We start from the raw sequence: 18,832 nt of genomic DNA on the forward strand, positions 1-18,832 counted from the left end.
TAAGCATCGGAGCACCTAGAAGGAAAAGCTATCCCATTTTACCAGCAAGAACAATGAGTCTGCAAAGGTCACACAGAGCAGAAGGAGGGAAGGAAAGAAAGAGCCCGTGAATTGGCTGCCAGCTCTTCTCTGCCTGTTCACTCCTGAGACCCCTATAGAGGCCACAGGCGGAGGACGGTAGGACCAAAGAGAGGCACTGCACTGAAGTGTTTGACGAGGTGCAGAAGAAAAACCAACAGGGCTACACAGATTGAGGCAGGGCAGTAAAGAATATGGCATGAAGATAGCTGATACCTTCAAAGCCCTCAGCCCCGGGCTTATGCCAGAACTAGACGTGACTTGTGTCTGTGTTTCATACGATACTGCCAAGCATCCACCCCGGGGCTTTCCTTCATGTTTAAATCATGGAATGCAATGTAATGCTGACAGCTGCCTTTCAGAGGGAGAGGGGAGAAGAAGGGAAAGTGTTTGGGTGGGCTGAGGCAGAGCTGCACTCTGCTCTGTGTGCCTGCACGGCTCTCATGCTGCAGCTCAGCTTTGGCGAGACGTGTCCATCTGTTTGCCATGCCCAGGAGGGGAGCACATGGAACTGGAACAGGGAGTGACCCGCCTATGATTGGGGTGCATAGCGGCTGCTGCGTCTGTGCAGAAGGCAGAGGCCATCATGGGGAAGAGGAAGAAATGCAAACTGCGGGACATCATGGAACATGGTTGGTATCATGGAGAAATGATTTCAGCTTGGGACTTTCCAACGGTATCATTTTGCACCTCTCAAAGATAGTGCAATTTCAGTTTGCTCACGAAGGGAAATGTTGTCAATTTTCCGAATTAAAGGAGATATTACGAACATTGCTTTAGAAAAAAATACAACGTGTAATCAATAAGGAATGCTCTGCCAAGCTTCTCTTGTGCTTAGGAACCCTGCATAAAGCAATGCATGTGCAAATCCCAGCAACAAGTGAAAGTATTCTTTGTTCTTTGTCTTGCAGTTGGAATGGAGATCGACGGACAAGTCGAGAGTGACTCAGAGAGTGAAGGTAACCTACAGATTTAAAAACATTGTCTTGCTTGAAATACAAGAGGTGATATCTTTCATTTTTCTCTCTGTGTTGTGGCACAATCTACAGCAGTAACCATTTGGTGAGCTGTCTGTAAGCACCCAGACTTTTCTCTTGAGGTTTGACTTACAATAGTGATATATAAAGCAATACTCTTGAACAGCCTACCCCCCTCATCCTTGTTCTTATAGCCCATGTCTCTTGGTCATTACCCTAACAGAACAGTTGTCGCATTGCCCTGCAACTGCATTGCACCACACCGAGATCCTGCCTGCAATGCACACCACTGTAATACATGGGTGTCTTGATTAGTCCTGACCACAAGAAGGTAAAAATGAGAATGTATCGGAGAGAGGTTAACAAAGAGGAATAGCTAAGGGGTAGGATTATAACACTAGATAGACAGCTGAGAGGTAAGATCGTAACACAGATGATATGAACGGATGGACAACTGCAAAAATGGTCACAGTCATGTCTGTGCAGTCTGCACTATCCACTAAGCATGAGGAATTAATTAGAAAAATGACAGTGTTGTGTTTTTTTTAATAAATCATATTCACCTTTGCCATACAGTCAAACCAGAAAATAAGACAGAAGCAACAAATGAATGTTCCACATTTACCCAAGTATTTGATAGGCTGCAAATGAAAACAGTGATAGCTGACTGCACAAAATGAACAGTTTTTCAAAGAGGGTAGTTGGTCTTTTGATCTAGATTAGCTAAGACTTACTATCACATAGTAAGTGAAATCTACTGGACCTTAAGAAATGAGTTGAAAGATCCTTCTCATGCCCAATGACAAGTATGACTACCATTTCCTACTATCTTTTTATGACTATCAAGCAAAAATAATTTGCTTGTTATTAATTTCTGTTAACCAAAAGAAAAATGCAAGCTATTGTACATTAAATTTTATAAATAAATTAAAATTATAAATAAATTAAAATTAATTGTAAAATCATCAAAAGAAAAAATGTAAATCCTCTCCTTCCATTTTCTTCTTTTAGGGTGCTCATCTTTTACTCCGAATCCCACCCTAACCCAATCTTCCTCTTCCATCCATTTCTCCAACTGTGAAGAAAAAAATCCATGCTGAAACTGTAACTTCTATTTTTGATGTGAACGTTCTATTTTTGTTAGTTAAGTTTTGGAAAACTAGAAACCAAAAGAATCTGAAAACCTTACTACTGATTTTAATGTCCTTGGTGGCAAAAGGGATGGAGTTTTTTGAAAGTTATTTTTCCCCTTTCCATTATATTTTGCAATTGAATCACATTCCACTTCAACCCTTCAAAATGGAAGCGCTTCAGACTTTGTACAAATTGGATTCTTAGCTTGCAATGCCAGAGAGAACAAAAAATGTATCTTCTTTTTTTTCTTCTCTGGATACAGACTTCCTATAGAAGGAAAAACTCAGAGAACCAAAAGGTGATCCTGCCTAAGCTGTACCTTTTCTCTAGTTTAAAATAAACATCTCTGAAGGAGCTCTCACCAAGCAGCAGCACGTTGTTTAACTGACTGCAGTTTCTGTTTCCACTGCCCAGGTTTGCTTATAGACAAGAAGATGTATTTGTGCTCATGCTCTCTGATGGATTGCCTTTTGCTTTTGTAACTAATTTCCAATTTTCTAATGGTCACACATGCTACAAATGAGCCTTACTGTCTTAAAAGGCAGCTGGATGTGGCCTTGGGCAGGGCATAATGCAAAGTTCACCGAAGTAAATGGGAGCCTGCACACTGACTTCTCTGGGGTTTGCACCAGGCATCCTGATGGCACTTCTCTGGTGAATCCTCTTGGTGTCAGCACAAAAAGCTGTTTCCCAAAGTGCTTGTTGTTTCATTGGTTTGGGTGTTGTTTTTTTATCCCTTGCAGAAGATGAAGTAAAGGACAAGAGATCCAAGAAACAGACCCGCAGGGAAATAGTCAGAGCTAACAGACTTGAAAGGAAAAAGTCACAGAAAAATGAAGAAGAAAATGAGAGTGAAGAGGAAGATGATTGTCCTCCACAAAGCAGAGCTTCTAGGAGGAAAAATCACCGAATGAAAAGAAGTGATGGGAAAAAGGAAGGCGAGGGAAGAGAGAGAGACAAAAAGGCTTCTTCCAAAGATGAAAAGGAGTCAGAAAATAAGGAAAAGAAAATAAACATGAAAGGAAAGGAGGAGGAGAACAAGCAGAAGAAAGGCAGGAAAAACAGGTAATTCATCAATCCCTGAGTAGTGCCGGGTGACAGATGTGCAGTTCTACGGGCACACCATGAGCCCAAGGCATATGGGTCGTAACAGCAAAACCAATAAACTGCAAACATGTTACTGCTTCCCAAAAGGGGGGAAAACATCAGTGTGAAATGCCATGTGGCAAAACCCTTTCCAAGTTCTTCTCTTATTATTCTTTCTCAGCCAGGGTCAGACTCACACTACAAGTAAAGCACTCTTAAACGAGACAGCTTAAATGTCTCACATCAGGTACATTTTTTGTTTCTCTATGGAAACAGTAAGGTTAAAAGGCATCTCTCACATTTTCATTGCTATTCCAAACCACATCTGGCTTATCCAAAGCATGAAAAACATTTCTCCAGAGCCAGCTGTAGCATTAGGCAATGCTTCCACAACTGCGGTGAGGTCCAAAGCTCAGTGTCAGGTGAGTTATGGTTGTTGGGTAAGGACGGCGTTCCCCAAGGGGGCAAAATCCCACTCTTGCCACTGGCTCTGCACATTGTACTGGGATCTGCGAGATTCTAACTCCTGTGAGTTTTTTCATTTGTGCCCTTAATTTTATGTCTCTCCCAGTGCCTCTTCCAACTCTTCCAACTCTTCCGATGAGGAATCGCTGTCAGAGGAAGAGCTTGCAATGCTGATGGAGGAGGTGGAGCAAAAGAAAAAACTCATCTCTACCATGAGAAACAAGCCCTGGCGAATGATGAAGAAGCTCTCTGTGCTCAGGTACTGGGAACCCATACTCAGCTGCTGTCAGCTGCACTTTGCCTCTCCCAGACACGGCATTTTTGCCGATGTTACCATAACACTCCAGACTTGGAAAAGTGACCAGCTGAACCTGGTCACCTTATCTGGGATTAAAGGATCAGAGTTAAAATGTGGAATTTGATTTTCAGTCTCTGTAACCAGAGAATGGACGAGGTGCAAATCTGTTCAACTGATATCCACTGCCAGGTCATTCTACCCTTGTATTTAAAACCAAATGACTCACTGCTGTCAGTCTGCTTGTTAAAGCAAACTGCGCCCTGCTTTGCTTATTCATGCCCATTGTTAGACAGAAATCAAAGCGGCAGGGTGACATGTTACTTCAGAGTTTGAGATGGTGCTGCTTGGAAAAAAAAATAATAATAATGTATTATTTGCAGATGTTTGTCAAACAAAGATAACTGCTGCCCACAGTTCAACAGGAAAGGGCTCGTCGCGAATGGTTCCTGCGTAAAGGCAAATCCCAGATCTTCTGATCTGAAATCCCCTTTCCACCAGCAGATAATTTCAGCTTCCAAAATGACAATGTAAGGTACACGCAGCCCCACAGGGCCATGGGGCTTGACAAGAGGCTGCCCAGAGCTGCTGTGATGGGCTGCAAAGGAGGGCAATCCCCATGTGCCTCTGCTTCTCTTTAACACACCCAAGGCCAAGAGCTGTTCCATCTTCCCTTAGCATCACGAGCTGTGAACACCAACAATTATTTCTAAAAATCTGGGTAAAGCTCTGTACACCTCAGAGTCTAAAGTTTTGCAAAAAAAGAAAGCAAACAAATAAAAACAGGAGCATTAATTTGGGCGTATTCTACCTTTGGGGTAAGACCCTATCTAAAATTCTGCCAAGGATTATGTTTGGCACTGTACCTCCATCTTATCCTTGGATAATGGTAATCATTGCCTCCCTCCAACGAACCTAACCAAAATTGTTGCACTGCCTGTACAGGGAGCTCTCTGAGGGCTGCATATCCATAGTCATCTTGGTTGCATAAACTCATCCACAGACAAGAAAGGATTAACCTCATTGTGCTGATAAGGAATGCAATGCATAGAGAGAGTGAAACAACGTGTTCAACACTTCCAAATCTGACATTAGCTTTGAAATTAATGTCACAAGTGGTTTTTCAAAAGTTGTGAATTGAATTTGCTGATGGTTTCTACCAGGTAGAAGTCTGTCTTTTTCACAAGCCTAGGATTGAAAAGGATCTCCCAAGTCCTTGAATTTAATTTCTTCTTGTTTTTGTTTTTGTTTTTTTTTTTCAACGCACCAATATACAGCATAATTTTATTCACAAACTCATCACACCCCAATACCATCTACCCTGTTTGTTTCTCTCTGTTTTCCTTGGAAACCTCTTCTAAAACTGATTTAAATTTCCAGTCTGATTTTACTCCAGACCAGCATGCACTCATTTCTCTGGCACTGTTGGGCCATTTCCAGATGTCTGTGGAGGTGTTAACAGAGGGAAATTCTGTGTTCTCTTTGGGTCGTTTCACTAGAAATTAATTTCTTCTTGACAAAAGCACTAGGCTAGAGAACTGTCACAGACGTGCTGGGATTGGAGAGGTAGAGGTGAAAAGCTGAAGACCTCCTTTGCTCTTTCAATAATCTGCACTTTTTTATTTTCCAACTAGGGAGGCACAAGCTTTCGTTGAAAAGTTTGAGGGAGCCCTGGGAAAAGGGAAAGGCAAGAAGTTGTATGCATATAAGATGATGATGGCAAAGGTAAGCACTGAAATGATGCTAAAGAGTGCAAACTGGTTATGCATTCAACATACTGTCATCAGTTTATTAACTCACAATTTGCAAAAGAAACACAAAGATGTATGGATAAATCTTCCTGTCCACATTCAGAAAAATACTAGCCAGCTTCAAATCTGTGGTGATTATAGAAAGAACAGGGGGAAATCTCCCCTGCCTTAATTTCATTGCCACCTTCCCTGAAGTGAGGGAGGGATTGGAGAAGCAAAAAGCACAGCCCTCTGCTTGCCTTCTCCAAAAATGTTAAACTGAGAGACCCCTAAAGACAAGAGGGGCCATGCAAAAGCCCTGCACTACCCCATGGACTCCTGTAAAATGTCATCCCCCTGGTTAATGCAGACTGTATTTTAAGACTGTATTGGTAACCAAGTTGCATGTTGTCATGGAGATTATATTGAGAAGGGCAAAAAGAAGCCAGGCTTGAGCTGATGGGAGTTTTATTGTTGGTTTGATAAGGAAGGATCCAAGCTCAATCTTTTATCAAACTAAAATTTGTTTTAAACTGGGTTGGTTCTGCATTAGTACTTTCTGCCCAGAGCTTGATCTGAATTTTCCACTCCTATGGCAAAATCACAGGGCAACCATAATTTTCTAAAAGGCTGGGAGGGGGAAAAATCCAGATAATGAACATGAAAATTTAGGGGACTTTGGGTTTAAAAGCAGTTTCTGAAGTAATCCAAAAGATCAGACTCAGAACAGATTTTGCTTTCAACTTCAGGACTTTAAACACACACTTCTAGCAGTACTTGCAAGTTCTGGCATTACAAACACCCTCCAGACCAAGCAGCCTCCCTCTTCGTACCTCTCTGCTCACAGCCATCTCGTCTTTTTTCAGAAATGGGTGAAATTTAAGAGAGACTTTGACAACTTTAAAACCCAGTGCATACCCTGGGAGATGAAGATAAAAGAAGTGGAGAGTAAGTAGAAGTCACTTCATGCAGCGAGATGGCAATGAGGCATTTTGTAAGGCAGCTTTTCTTTCATTCAGACCGCACTCTGGTCCATAGGTCTTCACTCACCATGGGCACTGGTGCCACAAAATGAGCACACGAACAGCACCAGCCTCCTCCTTCATTTCTTCCCTTCACCATCTGGAGGGTTTTTGCAATTCATGGAGGAAGAGCTGTGGGTAGATAGCTCTAAGTCTTGCTGAAGACAGTTTAACCCTCCTAAACTCCTAACCACAAAGTATCTTCTGTTTAAGGTCACTTTGGTTCCTCTGTTGCTTCGTATTTCATATTTCTGCGATGGATGTACGGTGTAAATCTTGTCCTTTTTGGATTAATATTTGGACTGGTTATAATTCCAGAGGTAAGTGCTTAATTCTGTCTCTAATATCTTGCCCGTTGCTTAATACGAACATTAGATTGATGGTTTAAATAAGGGTTTGTAACAGACAAAGCTTTAGAACAACAAAATGCGTGAGGATGATTATTTACAAAGAAAAACTTCCAAGGAGGCTACGGAGACAGAACAAAAGTTGCACTGAAATCAGTAGCTCTAAAATGCTACTCAAGATTTGGCCCATCCAGCAGCTAACACAGGAACTCACAGACCTAGCATGAGGCTACTGCTACATTTTGACTAAAGTGAGAAGCACCACCAAGGAATCCTCCTAGGCGCAAGCTCAGATCTGCAAGCGCCCAGAGAAATCAACTGCGGTCTTCAGCAGATTAAGAAAATCCCAGTGACAGTATGGAATCTTCCAAATATTTCCTCCACCTCTTTGCACTGTACAAACTGTGGTAGAATAACAACGTAGGATCAGTTATTCCTATGTAATTATGAAAGATCAGAGCCATCACATGCATGCAATGTAGTCCTCACTAGATGTGTTGAATCCAGTTTTGACAAATGTGCCTTGGCACAAGCGTTCACAGGCTCTAGCATAGGATTATTGTGGAAAGCTGCCCAGGTCTCTGATGGAAAAAGCCAATGGCAAAGTCCTTGCAGGAGCCCCTTTCGGCTCTCTGAAGGGCACAACCCCAAGATGATGACCACAACTATGTCCTGAAAAAGGAGCCACTGAAAAAGGAGGAACAACTGATGTCCCAAGTAGTTTGCCAAGTACTTTGTTTGGGAACTATCTCTCTTCTATATTTCTAACTCTGATGATTCACAAGGATGTTTCATTTTTAGATTCTTGCATGTCTCCCTGTACTTGGAGAAGGAAAAGCATTTCGTAGCCAACTGTATATGATCATTTCTTGATGAAATTTTTAATACAGCTATTATAGTGCTGGTTAAATTATTTGGTACAGTCCTCAAAGGCTGTGCAATTCACAAACAGTGGCATGTGATCTGTTCAATGCAGAATTTTAGGGAGTAAAATTCAGCACAGAGTCCTTCCTGAGTACCATGCTTTTGTTCTCCTTGATGTGGTTGTTCACCACTAGCAAAAGCTAAAGCTCTGTTTCCTCACAGAATGGAGAGACATAGCTATTAGCACTGAAAAATACAAATGTATTTTCTGGAGAAATATGCATATGGTTGAACACTAAATAGCTTTATGTAATTTGTCTTTAAAGAATGCATACTGTTACTCACTGCCTACAGAGCTGTTACAATACAGAGAGAAGCTGGGCAATAAACATTTAATCATAAATGATTTAAATTAACTGAATAGCCTTAAAAACTAAGTAATAGACGATATGCTAGGATCTTTCTGGGCTAAGAATGCTGAGATACTTTGGCATGGGCACCAGTCAGAGTCTGCTAGTAAATACGTTACTAACTCTCCACAGCCCTTGATACTCTCTTTGTGGACTTAGCTGCTGAAGTTGCTGCAAGGCCTGATGTGCATGGTGCCATCAGGAGAGCTGTGTCATGAAAACTGTTCTTTGTGTCATTCTGTCATACGCTCCTTCCCCAAACCTAACTGCCCTTCACTTCACCTCAAGACCATGCTTTCAATTCCAGACTGTATAATAGAGAATCTACCGCAAGCTTGACCCAATGCTCTCGACTTCTCTCTAAGGAAGAGTCCTGCATAAATAGATAAAAGTAATCCCTTTATTGCATTAGACCCATGAAATTCAAGCAAAGAAGCCTTGTGCTAAACTAAGGACATTTAAGCTGGAAGTGTTCATGGAGGGATGTAATTAATTGGCAAAATATTTCCTGCGCAATGGATGTGACCAAGGAAAGGGAATAACTCTAGTAATTAATTATGAATATTTTAAACTGCTCTTCAGGTACTCAGAAATAAAATCTATACTAAAACCAATCAAAATAAAATCAATGGGGATTTGTTAATAAAAAAAAATACTGAAAAAACAATATCTGTACAGTGTCTTACTGAACATGCATCACTGTTATTAATGCTTACCAGGTCCTGATGGGAATGCCCTATGGGAGCATGCCAAGAAAAACTGTACCTCGGGCTGAACAAGCAACAGCTATGGATTTTTCTGTTCTTTGGGACTTTGAGGTAAGTACAAGAGTGTTAATCATAAGAGACCAGTTGAGTACATAGTAAAACCCTTCTGAAGCTAGAGGAGCTACAGAAATGAATTTGTCCCCAGTTAAATCACTAATACAACTTTCTTTTAGAAGATGAAGAGATGCCAGCTGCTATGAATGACAGGTTGTACACATCTCCAGAATGCAGGCACATAGTATGGGTTTGAATTCTTCCTTCTACGTGAGAGCACAGCCTTTGGAAGGGGAATATCCCCTCTTCATTGCCATTCCTATGTGCCAGGGCGAAGGGATGTTGCTGATTTTAACTGAGAGTCCATGAAATATACAATCAGTAAAAAAAAGCTATCTTGAATGAGGCTGTACCATCACATTAAGGAGTAGCTACCAAGACCTGCCCACCTCATGCCTGTGGCTGGGTACACCCACCTGCATGGCCATGCAGACAGTGAGGTCTTGGTCCTGCCAACACCTGCTGTACAGCCACATCTGGCAAGCTTGAGAGGCAGCCTTCAACTATGGGTCATCAGTGCACAGCTGAACCCTCTGCAGTCTGAAGATGTCAAATTATGCCCTTGAACAGATGCTTGCCCTTTAAAAATAAATGGATGCTTAGTCCAGCATGCTCCATAGAAGAGGTGCAATGGGGAAACATATTTCAGAGCAGGTGTAAAATGATGAGCCAATACAGTGAAACTGAAATATACATTTTGAGAGGAGCCAGGAAAAAGCATGCTTTGGCTGGAGGAGATCATATCACGGGTTTCCAGAGGGAAAAGGAATAAATCTCCCTTGACACCATGCTTCACAAATGGAGCTTAAAGAACATGCTGGATGACATGTAGAGAGATTCATTTTTTAGTCCCCACAATTTGATGAACCAAGAAGATAAAGGTTAGGAGTTCCAAGCTGAGAAAAACCTTCATCAGTGCCTTCCAGAAAGATCATCTTTGTGTTTCATGGAGATTTTTTCACTACAGCTCCCTAGCATACACTATACATAACATGCTCCAAATCCCAAGGAGACGTACTGAGGGTCTGTCAGTCACAGGCATGCTCTATTTCCTGCAGCTGCAGTCAGCAGCAGCACCAGAAGAAAAACATGCAGTTATCCTGTTCCTGTGACATTGCACTTGGTGCAGGACAAATGTGCAGCTCATGTTGCACCCAGGGATACCGGAGACACCTCTAAACTAGATCCAGTGCACAGCCTCCAATACACTTTTCAAGCGATGGCTCAATTTTGCGTTTTCCAAAACGTTGATTGGAAGAGAGCCTGCTCAACTATCATGGGCAGATTAATCATCTACACTTAACTTACAAGCTGAAAGGCACAATGTGCAGTGATACATACCAACTTGGACGAGACACGACAGAAAAACGGGGAGAGATCAGGCTAGGAGAACTGCATACTCTTTGCATGTCCCATAGTTTGTGCAGAAAAAAATAGGTCTAGTTGTGACAAGGTGGTTGTTATCGTGTCTGAGCTCTGCTTTGCGCAGAAAAGAAATACTTTGATTTTAGTCTTTAGTTGAATTTGCCCAGCAGGTGGTGGCCAGTAAAAGGAATTAAATCTGCAGGGTACCGAGCATCTGCTGCCTCCCAGCTGACAGGAAAAGTTCCATCTCATGGTGGGGAGCCCCTTTACTACAGCATTTCTACAAGATTTGAGTGTTTGATACCGACTTGGAGAAGCAGGTGGGCTAAGACACAAAGAGCAATAAGGAGGTTTTTCTGGTAAGGATGAAACAGCAATAGACAAAAAATGGATGTTAGTTTTGATCCAGTATCTTCTGACGCAACCCCTCTCTTTTTCTCTCTTGGAGGAAGGTAAGCAGGGCACATCAATGGTTCTCAGAGATGATGGGGCAGCAAACAACTCTGAATGATACACTAAAAAAAAACCCACCAAGCTGATTTGCCTTGTTTTAAGTTTTCAATTTTCATCAGAAAGCTCATTCCTACAGAGCAACAGCCACATGGCTTTCACAAAGGTTTGTGTTTGCTTTTCCTCTAGGGGTACATCAAATACTCAGCGCTCTTTTATGGCTACTACAACAACCAGCGGACAATTGGCTGGTTAAAATACAGGCTGCCAATGGCATATTTCATGGTTGGGATCAGCGTGTTTGGCTACAGCCTGATGGTTGTTATCAGATCGTAAGTATGGCAGAGTTGCCCCCCTGCACAGCCCACTGGGAGTATTTCCTAGCTGGGCTCCTCCAACAGTACAGCACTCAGCCAGGTCCAGCTTCTACAGGTAGAGCACAGAAAGCAGCTTCATGCCTGCTGGGTTCCTCTTTAGTCTGCTTCATCCCTTCCTCTAAGATTACTGCGGGGCTGCCTTGCCGACAGAAGTTGTACATGAAGGTGCCAGGGCAGCAGGGATGCAGCTGAAACTGCTGCTGAGCCTACCTCTGCCAAAAATAAACCCCTCTGTCTGTATGGAGGCTACACTGTGGAAAGGTTATTCTTCCCTTGCAAGGAAGGAGAAGCCAATAGATTTGTATTGCTAACAAAACAAGCCCTATTGCTATACTGCAGAAAGAGCCACATGAGCCTTTGGCTGGAGCAGGGCAGGGGGATTTGCTGTATATTTGCCACGAAATGGCAGCATCTGTTGTCTCATCTTTCTTGAGGGGCTGGTGCTGGGAGCTCTAGCAGGAGTTACACAAGGATTTCAAAGATCAAACAACAGAGAGGAAACAACAGAAGCCATAATCAGTTCCTATGCTGATTAGTAAGAATAATCTTTTGCCTCTCCTTGCATGATTTGCTGCAAGCAATCTTGACTCAAGAGTATGCAGCTACCAAAATCTCACTAATATGCTGTGTTGCAGTCAGCACACTAGACAACAGCAGTGGTTTTTGACTAAATTTAACTAGCTAAAGTCATTATCATTTAACCCCACCCCGGGGCCCAGAGGTGCTGTAATAGTCTTTCTTCATACACTAGGTGGTGGAAGCAATCCCTAGCCTGCTTTCATCATCCATAGTAGTTTTTGTACACAATACAGATTTTAATATAAGGCCTGTATACCTCCAACAACCCCAACAGACAGTTCAGTTTGTCCTAAATGTTCACAGGATGGCACGCAATGCCAATGAAAGCACAGCAGATGGGGACGATGACAACTTTGTTTTCAGCTGGAAAATGTTCACGAGCTGGGACTACCTCATTGGCAACCCAGAGACAGCAGACAACAAGTTTGCATCCATCACCACCAGCTTCAAGGTAATCCCTAACCAGCATTTCTCTGTTCACTTCTGGAAATGCTCCCAGCATCTCTTGAAAGCATGAACAGCTGGTCCAACAACCACCAGCTCCACGCTTTCCTTTACACATTCATACCAGCTCACGTAAGGAGAAAGCAATAAATAAAAGAGCCGTCAGTCAGCATCCAGCTACTTGATCTGGAAAGTAACTTCATCCAGTTTAACCTCATTCAGAGCTAATGCTCCATGTAAAGCCCCAGAGAACAAGGACTTGATGGCACCCTTGCACACAGATAAAACCAGAAGGATTTTTGCTGACATGCATGAACAAGTTTTGGGAGTGTAACACAGCTAAGGCGTAGGATCCTGAGTAGACATTAGCTACAGAAATTGCTCTTAAAGTACCATCTTCAACATAGCCATCATAGTTCTAATTTACACTTTGTAGGGTAGGAAACCACCTGATGTTGCTTTAGGCTCAGTGTTATGACACACACACTCCATTTCTGTGAGCATCTCTGGTTTTCCAGGAATCTATTGTGGATGAGCAAGAAAGCAACAAGGACGAAAACATTCATCTGAGGAGGTTCCTGCGGGTCCTGGCCAATGTCCTCATCATATGCTGCTTGTGTGGCAGTGGCTACCTCATTTATTTTGTGGTGAAACGCTCCCAGACGTTTTCAAAAATGCAGAATGCTGGATGGTATGAAAGAAATGAGGTATGGAAAATGTAATGCCAGTTTACTGCTATGAAAGCATTCCTTGAACACTAGCATAATTGTTGCACCAGCCTGAAGATGGCATCCCAAGCAGAGAGATTCCCTGCCATGGCCCTGAAGTCCCTCTGTAGCTTCATGCTTGTGTTAGCCAGGAAGAAGTCTGCTCTCGTTGAGAGTTTCTGGGACAAATCTACAACTCCTGCAGGCAGGGAAACTGCTCTCACAATAAATAGCAATAAAAGTCGGTGCAACTTCAGCAATCACATTACTAATATAAATGCTTCAACCTCCAGTTGCATATTACTACTCACAAACCTCACTGCCCATTGTACTAGAAGGCTCTCTGGGTGTTGAAAACATCTATAATCAGACATAAGTTAAATTCAAATCTTCATTTCTATTGAATAGGGTTTTACAACCTGCAGAAAAAAAAATCAGTTGTCAAAAATCTTTCTGTGTCTGATTTTGGAATGAAATACAAAAGTTGTTTCTACCTACTGAAAGGCTTAGTTTCAATGCACAATTTCTTACCATGTATCTATATATCAAAGTCAAATCAAATTTAAAATAATGTTTTCTCCTAATTCCCTCAGAAAACTCTGAGACAGCTCACAAAATGCTTTGATTTATTTGAGTCAACATTTTCAAAAGAAAAAGAAAATTACTAGGAACTGCAACTTTTCTGTTGATAACTTAAAATCTGCACATACACAATGCTGGGTACTGTCCCCCATCCAGGGAAGAAAAATTAAAAGAAACAAGTGACTGAGATTGAACCTGCTATTGTGGTCCTCTGCGGGCCAATGGGCACTGGATGGCTTAAAAAAGAAGACAGAGCCTGCAAGTCACGCCTGAGCTAATGCTGACGTGTCAGTGACTTCACTGACCACAGTGACCCAATGCTTTGCAACTCACAGACAAACAAAAATGAGACTAGGACATATTTTCTTGGACTGCAGCACTGAGTCCTTGATGCACTTGCATTCACATTCATAACCGCCTATCAAAAAAGCGCAGGTGCTGAATGCAGCAAATAAGCATTAGCATCAACTAATTATTTCTATGCACAAGTACAAGCCAAGCCTCATGCTTCCTCTGAAACTAAAATAAGCAACTAGGAGCTGATGCAGGCAATAGCATGAAGGATGCGAGGAAGCTAAATATGCATGAGCTTGGACCGACCAGGAACAAACTCCTCAGAGCTCGTCCCTTTGAGATAAGGGCAAAAGTGCTCCCGCAGGAGCTGTGCAGCTGACACACTAAGCCAAGCTGGGAGTTGAGCTCATTCTGACTCCCTCTCCTTCATAAAACCTTCAAGAAGCCCCAGACAGTTGCCGACAATTTGCTGGCAGCTCCATGTGTTCCTCGGTCTAAACCTTATTACTGTAATTGGTTGCTGTTAATAGGAAAGAGCAGAAACTCATTTGGCGGCACGCTATCACATAACACAACTTTCTCCCCATTACACGCCAATGCCACTTTTGCTGCACTGCTCTAATAGAAAGTCATTTGCTGATGGTAAAGATGTTTGTCAGCTTTCTCCCTGGTGGAAGCAGTGGCCTTGCTATAGGAACAGCTAGCACGCCTAATTTTGATAACAGCTCACACTAACGTAGTCGTTCTTGTTGCTGTTAGCAGTAACCTTCTCATCTGACAGGTTGAAATTGTGATGTCCTTGCTGGGTATGTTTTGCCCTCCCCTGTTTGAAACTATTGCTACACTCGAAAACTACCATCCACGCATCGGTCTGAAGTGGCAGCTGGGGCGCATCTTTGCCCTTTTCCTGGGAAACCTCTACACATTCCTTCTGGCCTTGATGGATGATGTCAACGAAAAAGTAAGGGCTGAGATGAGCAGCCAAGTTTCCTAGCATTTTCTGGAGCCAAGGGTGATGGCAGCCCATCTCTTCATCCTTTGCAGCAACTCCTTCTCTCTTCCCTATTGTTCTCAAACATTAAGTTGTCCCAGAGAGGGGCTGAGTTGTTTTGGGAATACCAGGTTAAGGTGATGGACTCAAGGACACATTCATAGGCCTGTTTCCAACCAGCCTCCAACTTCTTTTTATAGACACAAAAAAAAGAGGTGCTATAGTCTTCTGTAATCACAGACTAATAAGGTAATTTGACTTTTTTCTCTGACACCATTTGCAGTTTCTGTTAATGCAGACCCTAAGGATATGATTTATAATCCTCTTCCCCTGCCCTCCCCTCCTTAGCATGATCCTGGTAGAGTGTTGCAGGCAGATAACTGGTGGAAAGGATAAACGTCTAACTGATCCACAGAAAAAAAATGACTCCATTTTAAGCAGAGAAGAATAAGAGGAATCAAGGAGGTTTGCTCAGCCCTGAAGAACAATGAACAAAGCAAGGAAGGAGGACTGCACAGAGGTCCCTCCACATACCTATTGACAGTCCTGGTCTCTTTTTTGCTGTGGCCCCACACCATGGCTCATGGCTCTTCCATATGCAAGGAACAAGTTGCTGGCTCCCCAAAACTTGCTGCTTTTGGTCTGGAAGGGCTGTTAGTTTACATTCTGGTGCAAAGCTATTGTAAGCAGTTTCTTGTATTAGGGGTAGTAACTAATAGAGAAGAGAGGGGAACCCGTTAGCATCCTTTGGAGACCCCATGTACTTATGTTTTTGGCTGAGGTGTGTCTCCATTGCAGCTGGCTGAAGAGGACGTTGTGAAGAACATCACACGCTGGACACTGTTTGGCCACTATAACTCATCCATGGAGAACAGCACGGCTACCCCTCCTCCCCTCGACCCTGCAGACGTGCCCAGGGGACCCTGCTGGGAGACAACCGTCGGCATTGTAAGCAATTTGTTAAGTAGAAAATCTCTGGGATTTTTCAGGATGGGTTTTTATTGTTGACGTTTTTGATGTTTCCAGGAGCAGTGTTTTCCTTGCAAATAGCATTGTCCTTCCCAACTCTCACATAGTAGCACCACGCTAACAAAAATCTTTGGCCACGGTTCACAAGCTATGGCCATGAAACCTCCAACACACACATCTGTAGTACTGTGTACTTTCCACAAAGAAATCACCCTTCAACTCTCCTGCTTTGGGCACCAGGAAGTTCTGCAGTTCTTCAGAATAGAAACTCCAGCAAGAATAGACATCAATCACAGACATCCAACCATAGTAATACAGAGATTTTTTTGACAGCACAATTAAAATTATTCTCCACGTATTTATGTTCTACACCAGCATTACTGCAGCACTGGCTTTGTGCTTTCATTTTACGTGCTGCCACAACACAGAGCGCAGTCAATAACATTAACATCAACTACTGGGGCGAACAGCCATAACACAGCTCATTGTTCCCAACCACAGAGGTGAAGTTTAGGCACAGCTGAGTGCCTGAAAACAAGTAGGGCATCTGCACAAAGCATGCCTTTCTGAAGGTTGTTGTCATAAAAACTGAAATGTCTCAATAAAAGATGAAGTCCTGAATGCGCTGCTGAAATTGTAAGAGCTAAATGGTTTTTTTCCTTGCTTTAAATTGCAGGAGATTGTAAGGCTCACCGTGTCTGATATCCTGGTGACCTTTGTAACTATCCTGGTGGGAGATTTCGTCCGAGCTTGCTTCGTGAGATTCATGAATTACTGTTGGTGCTGGGACCTAGAGGCCGGATTTGTAAGTCAATGTCCTGTTGGGTCTTATAGTTGAGGAGCCAGAAGTAATGTAGGGCCATATGTTCAAATATGGCAAATAGGTTGATTTTGAATGCTTCCAGCCTTTATCTGGTCTTAATTGTTAATTTAATTGATGTAGTGAATGAAGTCTTTGCATCACTTCTCTGGATCAATCGGTTTGATCCCAGAAAATACCCTACAAAAATAGGGTTCTTTCTCCCATAGCAGGACTTGAAAACATGAAGATGAATTGAAAAAATATTAACATAATATTCATACCGTCATTATAACCCCAAAACTTTGAGTCCATCTACAATTCTCAATGCCTCATATCTTCCTGTACTCTGTAAGAAGTAGGATGCTTTATTCACAACACAGTTTTCTAATCTGTGCTGGAGGTTGGCCTTATTTCTGCTGCAGCAGAATAAGGAACTCTTCCTTCTGTTCTCCCCATGCATAACACACAAGAGTGCTGAACCCTTTGATACTCATAAAGGCTATATTACCAAAACTGCCAGCACTGGAGCTGCACAGATACAAAGAAAAACAATGAAAAATAAAGAGACAAGGAGGAGAAGGAGAGGAGAAGGAGAGGAGAAGGAGAGGAGAAGGAGAGGAGAAGGAGAGGAGAAGGAGAGGAGAAGGAGAGGAGAAGGAGAGGAGAAGGAGAGGAGAAGGAGAGGAGAAGGAGAGGAGAAGGAGAGGAGAAGGAGAGGAGAAGGAGAGGAGAAGGAGAGGAGAAGGAGAGGAGAAGGAGAGGAGGTCCGTTGTTTCACATTATTAACAAACAAACAAACAACAGATGGATTAAGATAGAGAAGCAAATACCTGGAAATAATGCAATTATATAAGAGCACCAGCTGTCTACCCATCCTGCTGGAAGGGTTTCCTGGAGAGGTCTAGAGAAGAGCAATGAGGTGAGATTTGCAAGTGCCTACTGGGCCTTGGTAAGACAAGGAGAGCTGGTAGTGGGCGTTTTGCTGCCCGTGGGGCTCTTTGAATTTATTCTGGAGGAGGCAAAAAACATTTTCCCTGGTGGACAATGGAATTCTGAGCCTCCTGACAGCTCCCTCTGCACGTGCTCACAGATCTTGTTCTCATGTAAGCTTCTGTTTTCCTCCTCCAGGCTAAACCTTTGCCTCTCTTTGTTAAACACCTTTTTTTTTAATTTTATTTTGATGCTTTCCTCAAAACAACCTTTGGAAATACCACAAAGGGTTTTAGGGTTTTTTTCTTCATTCTTAAGAAGATTTCCATTTTACAAATAGCTGGAAGTCTCTTCTGTACTGCAGGCATTCCTTGATTTATACAGAAAATAAAATAACAATAACAAACATAGCTATCCATTTTCTACCTCTCAGTGAAATGGAAAAGATCTGTTTCAGAACTTCCCCCTCTCCTTCTCCCTGGCTTTCAGCCCAAGCAAGCTGTGAGGTGATGCTGCACTCAGATACGAGACCCATCCAGCATCTACCAGGAGATGAGCCAACTAACATGCTCCATCAGATTGCCTTTTGCAAATGAGCCATCTAATCCACTCAAGCTCAGAAGGAGCATGGCAAGGCCCTTACTAGGACTGAGCAGCAGAATAATGTTGCATGGAGCACTGCTAGAGGGTTTGCAGTACAATCTGGCAAAAGACAAACTCTCCTTTCACGCCATGTAGCTCCCATTGTAGTTACAGAAATACGGAATTACTGTAATCTTACTGTGATTTTACTGTTCTTTTTCTCCTACATCTTTGGAGGATTACTCCTGGTGCTACATGTGTAACTCCAACAGAGCTCAAGTAGGGTTATGCTTTTCACCCCCCAGCTCAGGAATGACACTGGATGTTTTGGCAGCAGCCATCTAAACAAACCTATGGGATACTGCACAATCATACTTGTGTTTTCTAATGCATGAAGTGAATGGGGCTTTTGCTTAATCTGGCCTTCCTACAGAGTCTTTGCTTCCCTCAAAGCAGAAGACAAGAGACATTGAAAACTTTTCATGTCAAAAAAACAAGCAAGTATCAATATCTAACTTAAGGTTTCAAGTC

The 18,832-nt window shown here is 42.6% G+C and overlaps 1 protein-coding gene across 1 annotated transcript in view; it reads left to right on the plus strand.

The window, feature by feature from the left end:
- The first annotated feature begins 664 nt into the window (after positions 1-664).
- The window catches only part of TMC2 (transmembrane channel like 2), a 29,603-nt gene continuing 11,435 nt past the window's right edge, over positions 665-18,832 (plus strand). The window contains exons 1-14 of the mRNA XM_052694300.1: positions 665-710; positions 990-1,037; positions 2,933-3,254; positions 3,847-3,999; positions 5,670-5,760; positions 6,632-6,713; positions 7,001-7,107; positions 9,128-9,226; positions 11,234-11,376; positions 12,304-12,451; positions 12,963-13,151; positions 14,809-14,988; positions 15,817-15,966; positions 16,664-16,792. Of these exons, the coding sequence (XP_052550260.1) occupies positions 665-710; positions 990-1,037; positions 2,933-3,254; positions 3,847-3,999; positions 5,670-5,760; positions 6,632-6,713; positions 7,001-7,107; positions 9,128-9,226; positions 11,234-11,376; positions 12,304-12,451; positions 12,963-13,151; positions 14,809-14,988; positions 15,817-15,966; positions 16,664-16,792 (1,887 nt within the window). The remainder of the gene's footprint in view (positions 711-989; positions 1,038-2,932; positions 3,255-3,846; positions 4,000-5,669; positions 5,761-6,631; positions 6,714-7,000; positions 7,108-9,127; positions 9,227-11,233; positions 11,377-12,303; positions 12,452-12,962; positions 13,152-14,808; positions 14,989-15,816; positions 15,967-16,663; positions 16,793-18,832) is intronic.

This window comes from Tympanuchus pallidicinctus, unplaced genomic scaffold (genome assembly GCF_026119805.1).
Source record: "Tympanuchus pallidicinctus isolate F22 unplaced genomic scaffold, pur_lepc_1.0 scaffold3, whole genome shotgun sequence".
Taxonomy (NCBI): Eukaryota; Metazoa; Chordata; class Aves; order Galliformes; family Phasianidae; genus Tympanuchus; species Tympanuchus pallidicinctus.